Source organism: Podarcis cretensis, assembly GCF_951804945.1.
Source record: "Podarcis cretensis genome assembly, chromosome: 16".
Taxonomy (NCBI): domain Eukaryota; kingdom Metazoa; phylum Chordata; class Lepidosauria; order Squamata; family Lacertidae; genus Podarcis; species Podarcis cretensis.
This window is the reverse complement of record NC_137186.1, coordinates 5,175,753-5,192,396: the sequence shown is the minus strand read 5'-3', so window position 1 is coordinate 5,192,396 and position 16,644 is coordinate 5,175,753. Positions and strand designations below refer to the sequence as shown.

The 16,644-nt window shown below is 49.3% G+C and overlaps 2 protein-coding genes across 4 annotated transcripts in view; one reads left to right on the top strand and one right to left on the bottom strand.

Moving 5' to 3' along the window:
• Positions 1 to 8,642, top strand: part of LOC307205510 (unconventional myosin-Ie-like) — a 48,266-nt gene extending 39,624 nt beyond the window's left edge. For both annotated transcript variants that reach the window (XM_079957952.1, XM_079957953.1), the window contains exons 23-28: positions 627 to 773; positions 3,122 to 3,279; positions 4,132 to 4,212; positions 5,674 to 5,866; positions 7,010 to 7,191; positions 8,055 to 8,642. In XM_079957952.1, coding sequence (XP_079814078.1) covers positions 627 to 773; positions 3,122 to 3,279; positions 4,132 to 4,212; positions 5,674 to 5,866; positions 7,010 to 7,191; positions 8,055 to 8,131 — 838 coding nt within the window. In that variant the 3' untranslated portion in view covers positions 8,132 to 8,642. The remainder of the gene's footprint in view (positions 1 to 626; positions 774 to 3,121; positions 3,280 to 4,131; positions 4,213 to 5,673; positions 5,867 to 7,009; positions 7,192 to 8,054) is intronic.
• Positions 8,643 to 10,656: 2,014 nt separating this feature from the next.
• The window catches only part of ZNF687 (zinc finger protein 687), a 36,169-nt gene continuing 30,181 nt past the window's right edge, over positions 10,657 to 16,644 (bottom strand). For both annotated transcript variants that reach the window (XM_079957908.1, XM_079957909.1), the window contains exon 9: positions 10,657 to 16,153. In XM_079957908.1, coding sequence (XP_079814034.1) covers positions 15,686 to 16,153 — 468 coding nt within the window. In that variant the 3' untranslated portion in view covers positions 10,657 to 15,685. The remainder of the gene's footprint in view (positions 16,154 to 16,644) is intronic.

The window sequence follows — 16,644 nt, the reverse complement described above, 5'->3', positions numbered from 1 at the left end:
CAATCCCTCTTCCTGAGAGACTCCAGGAATTGTAGCTCCATGAGGCGCCCTTGATAAATGACAGCTTCCAGAATCCTTTGGGGGGAAGCTATGACGGTTTAAAGTGGCTCCGTTGTGCTTTAAACGTGATGACTCTGGCCTGAATGCGCCCTTGATGTTGATGATATTCTTGAGGCTAATTTGTTCCCAACCGTTTCTTAATGTTTATATTTAAAAATGAGTGTAACCTGCCCTGGGACATTATGGTGAAAGGTGGGTAAGAAACTGAAATAAGAATAATACAGTTCCCGAGTCGGAGGCAATTTGCTGGATATCAGTTGGTGGGAATCGCAAGTAGGGAGAGCGCGGCTGAGTTTGCGTCCTGTTTGCAGACTTTACCCCCGAGAGGACAGGATTCCTGGACTAGGTGGTCTAGCTTCAGGGGTCTTCTGATGTTATGATGGAACCTCCAGTCCAGTGGCAGTCTACCTCGATTCCTAGGTTCAGAGAGGTGTTTAGGACTCTGTCAGAACAGGATTCTGGACTAAATGGGTGTCTGGACCTGATCCAGCTGCAGCAGGCAAGGCTCTCCTTTGGCTTTTTAAAGTCCTTGCTCTCTTTCTGTCTCCCATATTCTCTCACCCAAGCACCTTACAGGACGACTTCATCATCATCCACGAGCCCCAATACGACAGCGTCCTGGAGTCGGTCTTCAAGACGGAGCTCCTGAGCCTGCTCTACAAGCGCTACGAGGAAACGACCCAGAAGCAGCTGCCAGTCAAGTTCAGCAACCAGTGAGTAGCCGCGCTGCTGCCTTGAGAGTATTAGTTGATGATACTAATAATAATAATAATAATAAATAATTTTATTTATATCCCGCCCTCCACAGCCGAAGCTGGGCTCAGAGCGGCTAACAATAATAAAAGTAACATAGCATTCTAAAATCAATTCATTCTAAAATCATTCAAAATCAATTTCATGGCAATCATTGGGCTAGAGTTCTGTGAGGATTACCAAAGGAGGGGCTCAGACTGTGCCTTGGCCAGTGGAAGAGCTCCGTCTTGTGGGCCCTGCGGAAAGAGGTCAAGTCCCACAGGGCCCTAGTCTCTTGGGACAGAGCATTCCACCAGATCGGGGCCAGTACCAAAAAGGCCCTGGCTCTGGTCGAGGCCAGCCTAACCTCCCTGTGGCCCAGGATCTCCAAGATGTTTTTGTTTGAAGACCGTAAGGTCCTCCGTGGGACATACCAGGAGAGGCAGTCCCGTAGGTACGAGGGTCCTGGGCTGTATAGGGCTTTCAAGGTTAAAACCAGCACCTTAAACCTGATCCTGTACTCCACCGGGAGCCAGTGCAGCTGGTATAGCACCGGGTGAATGTGATCCCACGGCGAGGACCCCGTAAGAAGTCTCGCTGCGGCATTCTGCACCCGCTGGAGTTTCTAGGTCAGTCTCAAGGGCAGCCCCACGTAGAGTGAGTTACAATAATCCAGTCTGGAGGTGACTGTCGCGTGGATCACAGTGGACATGACCAGGGCGAGAGAGGTAAGGAGCCAACTGCTTAGCTTGGTGGAGATGAAAAAATGCTGCCTTTGTTATAGCTGCAATCTGCTCCTCCATGGAAAGGGAGGTGTCAAAGATTACACCCAAACTGATGGTCCTGTGGGTTCGGACAAGGTGGGGCCACGTCGCCCGAGTCCCTGCTTCCAGTGGGGAGCCTCCGGGAATGCAGGCACAAAGGTGAGAGAGAGCCCTCTCCTGTGGGTTTTGCTTATAGGGCTCTAAGATAGACTGTGCCTGGGTGTGGAGGCTTCAGTGGAACTATGACAACCCACCAATGAACACCCGCAACCGCTTTTTGGGGTGATGCAGAAAGGTGTGGGGGGGTGCCTACCTTTAACTCCTTGGAGGGAGGGAGGTTGGATTAAAATACAAATATTCTATTTGATCCAGGAGAGGGATTGTTCGAAATAAGCCCTGCAAATGGAATATGGGCTATTGTTGCAACCATGACTGATTGTATTCTTAGCCTGTGGTCTATGGTGATCCTAAGCACAACTTCACCCCGAGAAGTAAATTCCATTGCAGTCAGACTTTCATATAAAATGATTAAGGAACAACAGGCTGTAAGCCAGTTCCGTTAATGTTTTATTCAATACAGTGGTACCTCGGGTTAAGTGCTTAATTCGTTCTGGAGATCCGTTCTTAACCTGAAACTGTTCTTAACCTGAAGCACCACTTTAGCTAACGGGGCCTCCTGCTGCTGCCGCGCCGCCGGAGCACGATTTCTGTTCTCATCCTGAAGCAAAGTTCTTAACCAGAGGTACTATTTCTGGGTTAGCGGAGTCTGTAACCTGAAGCGTATGTAACCTGAAGCGTATGTAACCCGAGGTACCACTGTATTTGTATTATTGAAATTGTAGCTTTTGATGGTATATTGTAAACCACTTCAAGGATTTTGGTTTTTTTAAAAAATAAATGCAGTATGTGTGTATGTATATGTATGTGTATGTGTATGTGTATGTGTATGTGTATGTGTATGTGTATGTGTATACACACACACACACACACACACACACACACACACACACACTGTATTTTCCATGTATAAGACTAGGGTTTTTTTTTTACCAAAAAATTAGGTTTAGAATTAGGGCTCGTCTTCTACACGGGTAGTGCTGAGGGGTGTCTTCTTAATTTGGAGTCCCCCAAAAGAGGGGATGTCTTATACATAGGGGTGTCTTATACAGTGGTACCTCGGGTTACAGACGCTTCAGGTTACAGACTCCTCTAACCCAGAAATAGTACCTCGGGTTAAGAACTTTGCTTCAGGATGAGAACAGAAATCGTGCAGCGGCAGCGGGAGGCCCCATTAGCTAAAGTGGTACCTCAGGTTAAGAACGGACCTCCAGAATGAATTAAGTACTTAATTACTGAATCACGTAATTCAGGGTGACGCGTTTGGTTCATGCAAAACCACCCCCCATGTTATCTCCCCCCCCCCCATGTTATCCTCACAACGACCCTGTCAGATAGCTTAGGAAAAAATATAGCGAGTGGTCCGAGGTCACCCAGTGACTGCTATCTTTTAATATATATCATTTTCTCATCTCTCCCTCTCTCTATTTTTCTCTCCGCTGCCCCAGGCTGGAGTTCAAGGTAAAGAAAGACGGGTGGGGTCCCTGGGGGGCTGCCGGATCCCGCCAGATCCAGTTCCAGATCTGCCAGGGGGACTTGACTCTCCTGCGCAACAACGGCAAAGTGCTGGTGGTCAGCATCGGGCCTGGCTTGCCCCGCAACGCCCGTGAGTCTGGGGACATTTTACAGGGGGGTGACGGTTATTGTTTCCAAGAGGAGAGGACCTGCGGAGGGGAGGGAATAGCCATAGACCCTGATCAAGATATTGCTTAATGGATCTAAGTCAACAAGACAGTTCTTTAGTTATTTTATGTCCTTTAAATTTTCCCCGAGAACCCCAAAATACATTCTGGAAGCCTGCATTCCCGTACACCCCTCCCCACACACAATTTATAGCAGCGTGCCTTTGCAAAACACGCTCTTATTAAGTGACCCACCAGAAACCTTTGGAACTGGTATTTCAAATTCGTGATTTCAACCCTGTATCTCCCATTTTGCGTTGATGATATCGGGATGTAATGACTGCCGGCTCAAGGTCTTTGGGGGTGTGGATTGCCTTCCGCCCGTGCCAGATTTACGTGTAAGCTAAACAAGCTATAGCTTAGGGCCCCACTCTCTTGCGCCCCCCCCAAAAAAAAATTTAAAGGGAAAACTGGGTGTACATTTCCAATATAAGATAAATAAATATAAGATAAATAAAACCTACATACAGCAACAGTGTTTTGTGCAGTGTATGGACCTATTAGGTCCATAAATTACCATATGGCACATATTCAACACAGAAAACAGCGACAATTTGTTGTTGTCAAAGGACAGCTGGACATATAAAGGGCCCCATTACCTTCAGTAGCTTAGGGACTCATCAAACCTAAATCCGGCCCTGACCTCCGGCGAGCTTTTGAGTCGGATGGCGCTTCTGAGGGCACTTTTAAGGGCTGCTGCCCCATGCTGGGTGGGTTCCCAGGGGATCGGGGCCACCTCCCCTCAGAGAGCTGACAGTGGGACCCCCTGATTTCAGGACCTACCCGGAAAGACACCAGGAAAAGTCGGAGCCTGGGCAAGGGAACCTCACCTGGCTGGAATGTGCCGAACACAACAGGTAAAAAATGTTTTTTTCCGGGGGGGGGGAGGTCTTGTCTAAGATGGGGGCATAGAGGCAGGATTGGAGGAATTCAATTCCCCCCCCCCCCCACATGGGCATCCAAGAACATGCGAAGCTACCGGCGATAGGGGGTTGGGCTGGATGTCCTTTTAAGATCCCATTCTGCATCCTTGTACAAGGTCATGCTGTTGGTTCATCCTGCCCTGTATTGTCTCCTCTTCCGGGGATCAGGCCAGGTGGGGAGGAGGATTCTCCCAGAGTCCCACTTGTGGCGTCTTCCCAGCCTTGGTGTGCTGGATGTCCTGGGTTCGAATTCAGACATCTCCAGATTTTTAAAAGGCCAGGTTAGGAGAGCTGCCTGGATCCCAGAAGGGCTTGTCTCTTCCTGACAACCTCAGGAGAAGACACCTTTATTGCATGTGAAGTTAGGACAGCCCAGGTCAACCTGGCGCTCCCTCCAGATTGGATTAAACTACGGCCTCCATCACCGTCTCTGACCATTGGTCCTGCTGGCTGCCGAGAGCCCCACCTGCATCTGAAGGGCAGCTGTTTGGGGAAGGCTGTGTTACATTTCCAAGCACAATTCAAAGTGTTGGTGCTGACCTTGAAAGCCCTAAATAGCCTCGGTCCAGTATACCTGAAGGAGCGTCTCCACCCCCATCGTTCTGCCCCAGACACTGAGGTCCAGCACCGAGGGCCTTCTGACAGTTCCCTCATTGCAAGAAGTGAGGTTACAGGGAACCAGGCAGAGGGCCTTCTCGGGAGTGGCACCTGCCTATGGAACACCCTCCCACCAGATGTCAAAGAGAAAAATAACTACCAAACCTCTAAAAGACATCTAAAGGCAGCCCTGTTTAGGGAAGCTTTTAATGTTCAATAGGTCATTGTATTTTAGTGTTTTGTTGGAAGCTGCCCAGAGTGGCTGAGGAAACCCAGCCAGATGGGCGGGGTATAAATAATAATAAATAATAATAATAATAATAATAATAATAATAATAATAATAATTACAGGGGGTGCTTTTGCTGTTTGCTCTGAGGATATTCCAGAGGGGACACTCAAGAATTCAGGAAGACAGGGAACAAACTCAACTCCTAACACCCAAAATATTTGGGGTGGAGGGGGGGTGGTTAAAAAGGAGCAACCCAACCAGATGGGCGGGGTATAAATAATATAATAATAATTAATGTGCTCAAGAACTGTGAAGAGGAATCTACCCAAGCTGCTGAGAACTTTGATCTGTTTTTAGTAGCCCTAACTTTCTGTATGTTTTTAAAGCATTGTTGTACATCATTATGGATTTTATTGTTTTGCGAACCGCTTTGATGCTTGTTTACAATCAAGCGGTGCGTAGATTTTATGAAATAACCAACCAGCCAAACGGCGACCCACAGTCCCCTCGCAAAGGGTCGGGCGTTGACTCTCTCTTATTTATCTCCCCCCCCCCCCGCCTCCGGCAGGGTCAAAGTGGGGCAACCGTGGGGGTGGCAATGCGGGGACCAGGCCCCCCTTCCAGCAGCGCCTTTCCATGACCAGGCAGGTCAGCATGGAGCAGCCCAGTTTGCCCCGCCAGGGGGCCAGCCCCAGAGCGAAAGTCCTGCCGACTCAGCTGAACTTGGATTTCATGAACGTCCCGGACCAAGGCGTGGCTGGGTGAGCAAGATGAGTAGACGGTCATTGGACGTCGCACCTTCCTGATGCTAGACTGAGACTTTGCTTCTCTCTCTCTCGCACTCTGGATTACAGAACTAAATCTTGCCTTCCTTTTCTGATTTTCATGCTCATTGCCTCCAACTCCTTTGAGCTTTGCCTAAACCATTTGATTGACAGTTTTAAGGTGCAAGTAGGCTGCAGTAGGCTGCAAAAAAACACCACCACCCCCAAACCAGAAAAACATATTGCCTTAAAACTCAGGTCTTTGGCAAGCTCAGCACTTTGCCACGTAGCTCAGGTCTTTTCTGTGTGTTTCCTTACTCTCTGGGCCATGAAAGGAGCCAGCTTGTGGGGTGGCGCTGTGGGTTAAACCACAGAGCCTAGGACTTGCCGATCAGAAGGTTGGCGGTTCAAATCCCCGCAACGGGGTGAGCTCCCGTTGCTCGGTCCCTGCTCCTGCCAACCTAGCAGTTCGAAAGCACGTCAGAGTGCAAGTAGATAAATAGGTTCCGCTCTGGCGGGAAGGTAAACGGCATTTCCGTGCGCTGCTCTGGTTTGCCAAAAGTGGCTTAGTCATGCTGGCCACAGGACCCGGAAGCTGTACGCTGGCTCCCTCGGCCAATAAAGCGAGATGAGCGCTGCAACCCCAGAGTCGGCCACGCCTGGACCTAATGGTCAGGGGTCCCTTTACCTTTTAACTTGCATATTTCGTTGTTTTAAGGACTCTCGTTTAGGCCAGGAAACCTGCAGCTGTCCCATAATGGTCACTCACCATTGGCCATGCTCGCTGATGGGTCTGAAGGGGGTTGGACTAGATGGGGCCTGATCCAGATTGCCAGGCTGCTCTTAGGTCCTTATGGAACCCCCAGGTCCAAAGGCAGTCTATCGAGATTCCTAAGTTCCAAAGGGCATTTGGCCACTTTGAGGACAGGATGGTGGCCTGATCCAGAAGACTCTTCTTAAGTTCTCAGAGTTGTCGTTCAGACCCGTCTGGAGGGCCACAGGCTCTCCCCGCACCCCACCAGCTTTGGAGAGGGCCTTCCTTTCTGGCTGAGGTTGGGAAGTGGCAGATCATTTCAGCAGAATTAGGTGGGGAGAGCTTCTGTTTGCTGCAATCCTGACGCTGACCTCTCTTTTCTCCAGCCTCCAGAGGCGCCTGTCCAAGGAAGTGAAGCCCATCCCAGGAGGAGGCCGGGCAAAGCCCAAGCCCAAGCCCAAACCTCAGCCATGCCTCCCCCAGTGCAGGGCCCTGTACGCCTATGACGCCCAAGATACAGACGAGCTCAGCTTCAACGCCAACGAGTTCATTGAAATAATCAAGGAAGGTAAGCTTTCAGCGGTCTTTTCTTGGCGAGGTGTGTGTGTTGAATGGACCCCGTTTCCCTGACCAACCTTGAGTTCAGCGGCTGTTGTCCATGATAGCTACTGGAACCTCCAGGTTCAGGGGCAGTCTAGCTCAGAGTCACATCCAAAACGAGATGGCAGATGAGACGGACCCATTATGGCCTGCTCTAGCGAAACCACTCCTGTATTTTTTAAATAAGGTCTACCCATTTTTCTTAGACATCTGGAGGGCACATTAGCCAGCTCTGGCTTATTTGTTTATTTCAACGATTTGTATGCCACTTAATTGCCGGGATTTGGTTAGATGACCCTTTGGGTCCCTACATTTCTACGAATTACAGGTGTTGTACAATAAACTTAATAAATAGAGAAAATCAGAAATGACTTTAAATGCCTGCTGGAAATTTTTTTAAGGTGGCTTTTAAAAGACAGTGGGGGCTGTCTAATCTCAGACAGAAGGTCCACAAAATGTGGCTTCCGCAGTAATGAATACCTGATGACTGGCTGGATCTATCAATTGTAGATGATGACTGACTACAGTTTCTATCATCCCTGCCCCTGTGTTAAGTGGAGGTGATGGGAGCTATGGCCCAAAAACATCTGGAGATCCCCCATGTTCCTAATCCCCATCGTAAGATCTCGGAGGCAGGTGGAACCTGTGTGTGCAGGGCCAGTCTAGCTGAGCACCAGGTGCAGCAAGCGGCAGGTGGGAGTGCGAATGTTCTGCTTCTGCTGTCCTCTTATCTGCCGGCTCCTTCTGGGAAATTCGGGAGCTGTATGGGACTCTGATCCAGCAGAGCTCTTCGGTATCTGAGCTCCTGACTCTTATTCCGCCTGTTTGCAGACCGTTCCGGCTGGTGGCAGGGCCGCATCCGTGGCAAAGAAGGTTTGTTCCCGGGGAACTACGTGGAGAAAATCTGAAGCGGGCAGACGACTCTCAGCGTTCCCTTCCTAGACTGCCCCCCTCCCCCAGCTGCTGTGGACTTTGCAGGCTAGAGAAGGAACTTTGGCCAGCAAAAAGAGCTGCTTCATGGCTTGGGAGACACCTGCCTTTCTCTGTTCCATTGCACAAGGACAAGGGGTGTGTGTGTTTATTTTATATATATAAATGGCTGCCTTTGAAAGCCATGACAATGCCAGCATGGCTGAACTTTGAAATCAAGAACAGGGTGGGAAAGCACAGACCTCCCTTTTTACCCCTCCAGTGGAAGGCGTTTTGTCCATGAAAACGGGCAGGTTTTTGTTTTTAAGCTTCTAAGCAAGAAAGCCTGTTGTCGCAGGGGGAGCGGTTTGCATTCTGCATATGCACCATGACCGTACGGGAGTCACAGCAGCTCCCTGCAGAATCCTGCTGAGGCCAAGCAAGCACTGGCATTTAAGCAGGAGTGGGACCACAGAACCTGCGTGCGAAATAAATTATGTGCATCAGGAACCCTTTTCTGTAAATGGGTTTTATTTGATGAAAATGTGGGTCACTGAATCCTGCCTAATTTCTCAGCAAAGGCCCTGCCCCACCCCACTGCAGTGCAGTCCCCACACATTTCCCAAAAGGAGGGGGGTGGAATGGGTGGGGGGTGGGGCATTTCATTGGTTCTTCTTTGGGAACCAGAGCAGGTAATCTGGGATTACAAATTCCAAGAAGCTTAAATTGCGAAAGCTTCTTGGAAAGAGACGTTGCCAAAGGGCTCCTGCACCTTTTAACAGCTGAGAAAGGAATTTTCAGCAGGTGTGGCGTGAAGCGGGGACTGCACAGGCTGGAATTACCCGTTCTAAAAGTGCAGGAATGGCGTTGTGTTTTTGTCCCCATCTAGCAGTTCGAAAGCACCTCTGGGTGCAAGTAGATAAATAGGGACCGCTTACCAGCGGGAAGGTAAACGGCGTTTCCGTGTGCGGCTCTGGCTCACCAGAGCAGCGATGTCACGCTGGCCACGTGACCCGGAAGTGTCTCCGGACAGCGCTGGCCCCTGGCCTCTTAAGTGAGATGGGCGCACAACCCCAGAGTCTGTCAAGACTGGCCCGTACGGGCAGGGGTACCTTTACCTTTACCTTTAGCTACCTTAGAAGGATCTCCCTCATTGGGCGTTGCAAGGTTGCAGTGCTCAGAGTTGTAGAGAAAGGAAGTCTATGAGTTACATTTATTCGTTTATCTACATTAATTTTTGCTCTCTTTGGCCAAAATGGTTCCCAGGGCAGCTTGTATGATGCAAGGCAGCTATGAGAGAGGCTGTCTTCCTGAGACTTCTGTTTTCAGAGGCTGCGTGTGGAGAATCCTGGTGTTTGTGTAGTTGCCCTCCTGCCCTGCCGATGGGCACATGATGGGGGTTTCTCTAGCCACTGTGGCAAACAGGGAAGTGCGCTTAATGGAGGTTTGATCTGATCCAGAAGCACTCCTTAAGTGGAAAAAGAGGGGGGGGTGCATACTGGGAGCAAATGCCTTCACTGGGACCATCATTGGGCCACCCCAAATTCACCATCAGATCACATAGCATGTCCATGGCTACGGACTGCACCCAAAAAATCAAGCACCCATTGTTGCCTGGGGCCGCAATGGTGCAAAAACGTGGTTACAAAGCACGGATCCACATGGATTCTCAGGATTTTTGCACTGGGCTACCCCAAACTCACCGTCAAACCACATGTCTGTGGCCACAGCATGAACCACAAAAATCATACATCCCCTGTTTCATTCAGATTTTTTTTTTCTTGTTTCCCTCCTCTAAAAACTAGGTGCGTCTTATGGTCAGGTGCGTCTTATGGAGCGAAAAATACAGTAATCACAGACAGGACAAAATCATGGATTGGAGGGAGCAATGGGGTCCCTCGAGAGATTTTGCCCACTAAGACGTCTCTTGGCTCTGTTTTTCCCTTGTTGGAAAATAAAGCCATTAGTTTGAGGGAGCCTAAATAATAGAATACTTCCTACCCCAGACAGGACGACACACTCAGAGGTGACAGGCCCACAAACGGCACATTTTGGATGCCCTCCGCAAAGCCTGCTCGGGTGCCACACGGACGTTCACAGTGAGCCAGGTTTAGCTCCTAATTACACGTTTCCTTTTTGAGACTTCCTTCCACGTCAGGACGGGGTTTATTACTCAACCGAAGCCACAAAAGATGAGCTGGGTTAGTTCACAGGGGGAAGCAGGTGATGAGAAGGTATTGTTTTTCAGTCCTGGCCCGTTCGCAGCCGCCCTGGGATGGCGAAGGAGTGTATTGCCTCTGAACCGTCACTCCCGATTTGCAAATTTTATTGCTCATAAATTTTTGCTGAGACGCGGGGACTTTAAAGAAAGCCCTTTTGCAAAACTGTAGCTGGTGCCACAGCCTCATGGAAAGCAATGACAGGATATTTCTTTCTTGCCCCCCTCCCTCTGTGGAAGGAAGGAGCAAAGGTAAAATCAAAGCACCAGGGATTAATTTCAATTAAGACCAGGTCTGAAGAGGGGTTAAACCACTAGAAGTTTTTAATTGCATTATCAGTACAGTGGAAGGAGTTAACCTGAGAGACTTTTTCAGTGACCAATTTTTTTTTTTAATGTAGCATAATATTCAGTTCACAGTCGCGACCCCCCCCCGAACCTCCCATGACCCTCCGTAATTTTTCACCTGCTAGAAAACAAATATACAGAATTCAGTCGTCTTTTTTTGTTTTTGTTTTTTTAAAAAGCCCACAAGATATACCTAAAGGCACTGAAGTGCGTGCAAGGTAAGGTAAGAAAAGAAAAGAAAAGGAGGGAATAGGTTTGGAAGTCAATCTTCAATAATTACAAAGCAATCGATTCTCTTCCGTAGCCCCTAAAACGGTAAGAAAGTTCTATGAAACATCATTTACACTTTTAGCTATTTTTTTTTAAAAAAAATCTTTTTTCTTTAAATTAAAAAGGGGGAGGCAAGATGAGTTAAGTAGGTGTTTAACAGAGACAAGAAGTTGCCTAAAATAAATGAACACATTTTACTTAGGAGGAGGGGCACGGGGGAGAACCATCAAGGGCTTCTGGTGAATAGGAAAGTGAGTTTGTCATACAAGATTCATGAGAAGGAACTAAACAGTACTGATCTTCCTCCTCATCACCCTCAATTCTGCTCTGGTGAAACAGCTCATTTTCAAAAAGCATCCCCACATAATGGTGGAGTGGATATGACTTTTTTTTAAAAGGCATTATGAGGACTGCAATCACATAGCTGATGTTACAGAAGTTCTGTAGGGGAGAAAAATGTGAAGTTATTGTCTGGCTCCCTCTCCAGCCCTTATCTTGGATCTTCACTGCATTTCCCAAGCTGGACTTGAGGAGGAGACAAATAAGACAGAACAGAATCCTATGTCCCTGCTAGGGTGGAAATCCCACCTCTCAAATCTGCACCCAGCAGGACTGTGCAAAGTACCACTGAATATCTGGGGAGTGGTGTAGCGTGGGGGGTGCAGGGGCACCGGGCACAACATCTGGGGGGGGGGGCGCTCGCACTCGAGTGCTAAAATCCACGGGTTAGGGGACGCAAATTACTTGCCTTGCCCCAGGTGCTGACAACCCATGCTACGCCACTGTATCTGGGGCTTTGAGCGTGCAGCTGTTGCACCACAGACAACCCTCACCCTCTTACTCACTTCGCTAACCGCTCAGCCTCTCTTGCTTGGCATGTTTACTAGGAAGTAGGATCCCATTGGGTGGAGGACGACTGACTTACATGCAGATTCAGGAGTGGGGTTGAGACCCATTGCGGAAGGTTGCCAAAACCAGTTCTGGTGCTAAGGGAGAAAAAGGCATTAAAAGCAGATGGTGGCAGAGAGGGCGAGGGGAGCATTTGAACTCAGAACCGTAGGTCACAACAGCAGAGTGCTCATCCTGCCCACAGAATCTACAACTCCACTGCCAAAGGAGGAGGAGATGGGGAGAACCAGATGGAGCCCAGTTCTATGAAGAGCCATACAGTGGTGCCCCGCAAGACGAACGCCTCGCAAGACGGAAAACCCGCTAGACGAAAGGGTTTTCTGTTTTGGAGGCGCTTCGCAAAACGAATTTCCTATGGGCTTGCTTCGCAAGACAAAAATGTCTTGCGAGTTCCTGCGGGTTTTTTCCCCTCCCCCCCTTTTTCTAAGCCGCTAAGCCACTTATCAGCTGATCCGCTAAGCCACTTAACAGCTGATCCGCTAAGCCGCTTATCAGCTAAGCCGCTTATCAGCTGATCCGCTAAGCCGCTAATAGCACTAATCCGCTAAGCTGTCAAAGGGCTTGCTTCACAAGACGGAAAAAACCGCAAGACAAAGAGACTCGCAGAACAGATTCTTTTCGTCTTGCGAGGCACCACTGTACTTCCTTCTTAAGCAAGTGTGAACACAGTAATAAAAAGCATCCCTTTCTCTGGCCGATGCTCTTGCCTGTGATGCGTTATGGTTGGGATTAAAAAAGTTAAAACAGTCTAAAGATCGGAAACGTAACTTTCAGCCACCCCACCCTCCTCCTTCTTCTCTGGCTCAGGGATGGGAAGCTGGTGGCCCTCCAGATATTTAGCTATGCAGCTTACTGTCTGAATAGCCCTATGGCCAAAAGGCGAGAGGCCTAAGGCAGGCAGGTGTTGTGAACTACAACTCCCATCAGCCCCCAGCCATCTGGAGGGCACAAGGTTGGCAAAGGTTGTTTTAGAGTAGTGTTTCCCCAAGTGTGGTACCTGCCCCCCAACAGGGGTATGTGAAAGGGTTTCAAAGGGTACACAGATTTTTTTTCCTTTTACTTTAGCACAGGCTTTTTTTTTAAGCTGCAAAAAAACAATTCAAAGATTAAAAACATTATTATTTAAACTACACCCAAATTATCTTCACCTGAGAAGGGGCAAGCCAGGAAAACTAAACTTCTCAGGAGGGGAGTGAGATTATTTTAAGTTTGCGAAACAGTGACCTAGACATGCCACAGTCAACTCCTCCTCCCTACTCTAACCATTTGACAATTTAGGGCCTCCCTCTTTTCTATCTCTCCCCAAAACGAATTTAACGGATGTGCAAACTAATATTTTCAGAAACAGGACATTACAACACTCATTACCTTTTTCGTTTTCCTTTTTAGTTAAAAAAAAAGTGTATGTTAACAGATTTGTTTAAAGGACACACGCTGGGTTAATAAGCATTAGTGACGAGTCAAAGACAAATAAAGAAAATCCAAGTTACTAAAATAATCACTTGTGCACATTATTATTATTTTTAAAAGAGATCTACAAGACTCCCTTCCATGGTTTCCTTTTAGACAAAGCACAAAAGTACCCCCTCACACACCTTTACACATGATCTGATTGTGGGAGGGTTTTTTTTAAAAGCACAGAACTGCCGCTTCCCAAACCTTTATTGAAATATGAAGCTAGAGGCTCAACGTTTGTTAGAATAAAGAGGCAGCAATATATGCTGTTTTCTTGGTCACAAAACCTCGGAATGATCATCTATAGAAGGGACTTCAAGTTGGTTCTGGAGGCAGTGGGGTTTTTGAGGTGGAGGGTGAGGGCAGAGACTCAAGATCATGATTAATTGCTAAATCAGCATGATATAGACAAATGCCCCCTTTGGCAGTGAAGTTTGTCAATACATGATTAATGCAGCTGATCCAACCGCCAGGGGAGGCTGGCATACCATTAAGTGTCGACAGAGAGGATGGAGAGGTGTGTTATATATTTGCACAAAGGTTTGATTTGTTTGTTTTAAATACGGGTCATTGACCTTAATCAAGAGATTGACTGGACTGTCCATCGTGAAATTCTCTCCTGAGCCCCACTGAAATTGGACACAAGCGGCGGAAGAGCACAGGCCCAAAACGTCCCAGCGGATTGAGGACGGGGTCAAGAGATGCCTTCCTAACCCTTTTGCAATTAAGGGCAGAAATGGGGCACCAGCATTTTATACGAGGGGCGGGGGGAGAAGTGTGCAAGCGTTTGAATCCCCCAGCTGTAGCTGAAAAAGTTACAGCCGTGTCCGTATCCCTCCACCTGGGTTGCCAATCAGACATGTATCTGGTCACTACAGCTGCCTTTTCGTTTTCTGTTAAGGGGAGGGTGGAAGAAATATTAACCATCCCCCTCTGTCTCCCGTCCACACCTCCCCAGCAGTGGATTTTCCTGGCCACCAAATATTAGGAAGTTATCGCTGTGGATACACACACACACACACACACCTGTTTTGAACCTTCTGGAGATCCCCACCACCACCCTTCAGCTGACACACCAAGACACAGAGCCTCATCTGCCTCCTAACCCCCGGTTTCATTCTCCGTTCAACCCCTTGGGAAAAGCTGGAAGAGGTGGCACGTAGTTTGACAGGTAGGTTTGGGACACAGGGGGCAATGGCTGCTGACCGACAGCGATGGAGAAGCCTCTGCTCTCCCCAAACGCTGCTGGCCTCCCAACTCCCAGCAGCCAACATGCCCAGTGCTCAGGGTTGCGAGACTGGCACCCCAGATAAACCCCAATCCCAGGTCTGGATTCTCATCAACACAACACACACTGTGAGCCAAACACCAATAGAGTTGGGGGTTGTGTGTGTTTGGTTTGCTTTTTAAAACTCTGCCCCTTGGAATGGCTTGGAAAGGGTAGCGCTAATGTACGAAAAAAGGAGTCAGTATTACGATCAGGGCGGAGGGAAACGCCGTGCTTCGGAGAGGCGGAAGAATCGACCCATGATTCCGACTGAGAAGGGCGAGGGGAGAACAGAGGCACTAACCTGTAGCAAATTGCGACTTCCCGTCCTGCAGCGGCGAACATGATTTTAAAAAAAAGAAATGACGACAAAACAGGAAAGGTGAAGCTGAAACGAATCCCTCTTTTCGAGGAGGGAAGAGAAGAACTAAAACCCAGGAAGCTTTTGGAAATCCTGGAGGGGAGAAAAGAGGGTGGTGGAAAGAGTGGGAGGGGGCAAAAATCAGAGGGGAGGGAGGGAGGGTGGCGGTGGCAGCACCGAGGGGGCAACGCAACGGGGTCATGCACTGGGATGGGTTAGTGCCCCTGTGCCCCTGGGCAGGGAGGAGGAATTGGAAAGGAAGAATAGGAGCATCGCGAGGCTTCGCCTGCCTTTTCCAGTGACCAGCAAGCAAAGCCGACGGGAAGTTCTTGCCAGCAAGGGCAAGGCAGGCAGCCCTGCGTACAGCAGCTTTAATCCACTGGGGCTCAGGGTCCTATTCCTTAGAACCACCAGATGTAATGCTTCTTCCTTGCCTTCTGCCCCATGGTGTAACCCCAAACTGAAGGAGTTTTAAAAAAAACAGTAACAAGACACCCCACAACCGAGGTTCCAAGCCAACAGCAGAGACAGCTGCTTATAAATAAGGCTCCTTGCCGCCGCCCCCCTTCACAATCACAGCTTATTAAGAAGTGAGGCATTGGGGGAGGGGTTCACCACTGCTCCCACCCAGACCTCGGGGCGCTGATCAACCTCCGACCGCTGTCCCTGGGTGGCAGAGGGGCAAGGCAGAGCCTCCCGTGCGCACACTCCTGTCTCCCCCCAAACTAGTTCTCTGCGCCCACGTTCTGCCGGGCTTTGATGAAGGCCATTCCGTGGGTGCGGAAGTGAGTCTTGAGGTTGAGCTGGGTGTCGAAGCCCTTGCCGCAGACGGTGCAGGAGAGCTTCCCCTCTTCGGCTGGCGGGGAGCCTTCCTCGGCGTCGCCCCCCAGGGAGCTGGAGCCCCCAGCATCGCCCGACCCCCGCTTCTTCTTGTGGGTGATGAAGCGGTGGCGGTTGAGGGAGACCTGAGAGGTGAAGCAGAGTCCGCACTCGCGACACTGGTGGGCGCTCTCCCCTGTCCTGTGCTGGGGGATGTGCTCCTGGAAGTCAGCCGCCGAACACGCCACGTAGCCGCACTTGCGGCAGTGGAACTTCCGGTCACCCCTGGGGGTCTTCGAAGGCGGGGTGGTGCTGTCCGGCTCCTCGCTGCACGAGTCCCCTTCGTCAGAGAGTTTCCGCTTCCGGCCAGACGCCTGGGGGGCGGGGAATGGAAGTCTTTATTTTTATATATACAGTGGTACCTTGGATTACATACGCTTCAGGTTACAGACTCCACTAACCCAGAAATAGTACCTCGGGTTAAGAACTTTGCTTCAGGATGAGAACAGAAATTGTGCTCCGGTGGTGCAGCAGCAGTGGGAGGCCCCATTAGCTAAAGTGGTCCTTCAGGTTAAGAACAGTTTCAGGTTAAGAACGGACCTCCGGAACAAATTAAGTACTTAACGCGAGATACTACTGTATACTGTATTTTTCGCTCCATAAGACACGCTTTTTTCTTCCTAAAAAGTAAGGGGAAATGTCTGTGCGTCTTATGGAGTGACTGCGTGGTCCCTGGAGCCGAATTGCCCAGGGGCAAAAAGCAGATCATGCTTTTTTTTTTTAAAGTGGGAAGTGAGTGTTGAAACAAAGCCCCTGATCGTTTGCCAATGAGGGGGGGGGAGAGATAAGGGACGCTAGAGGTAAA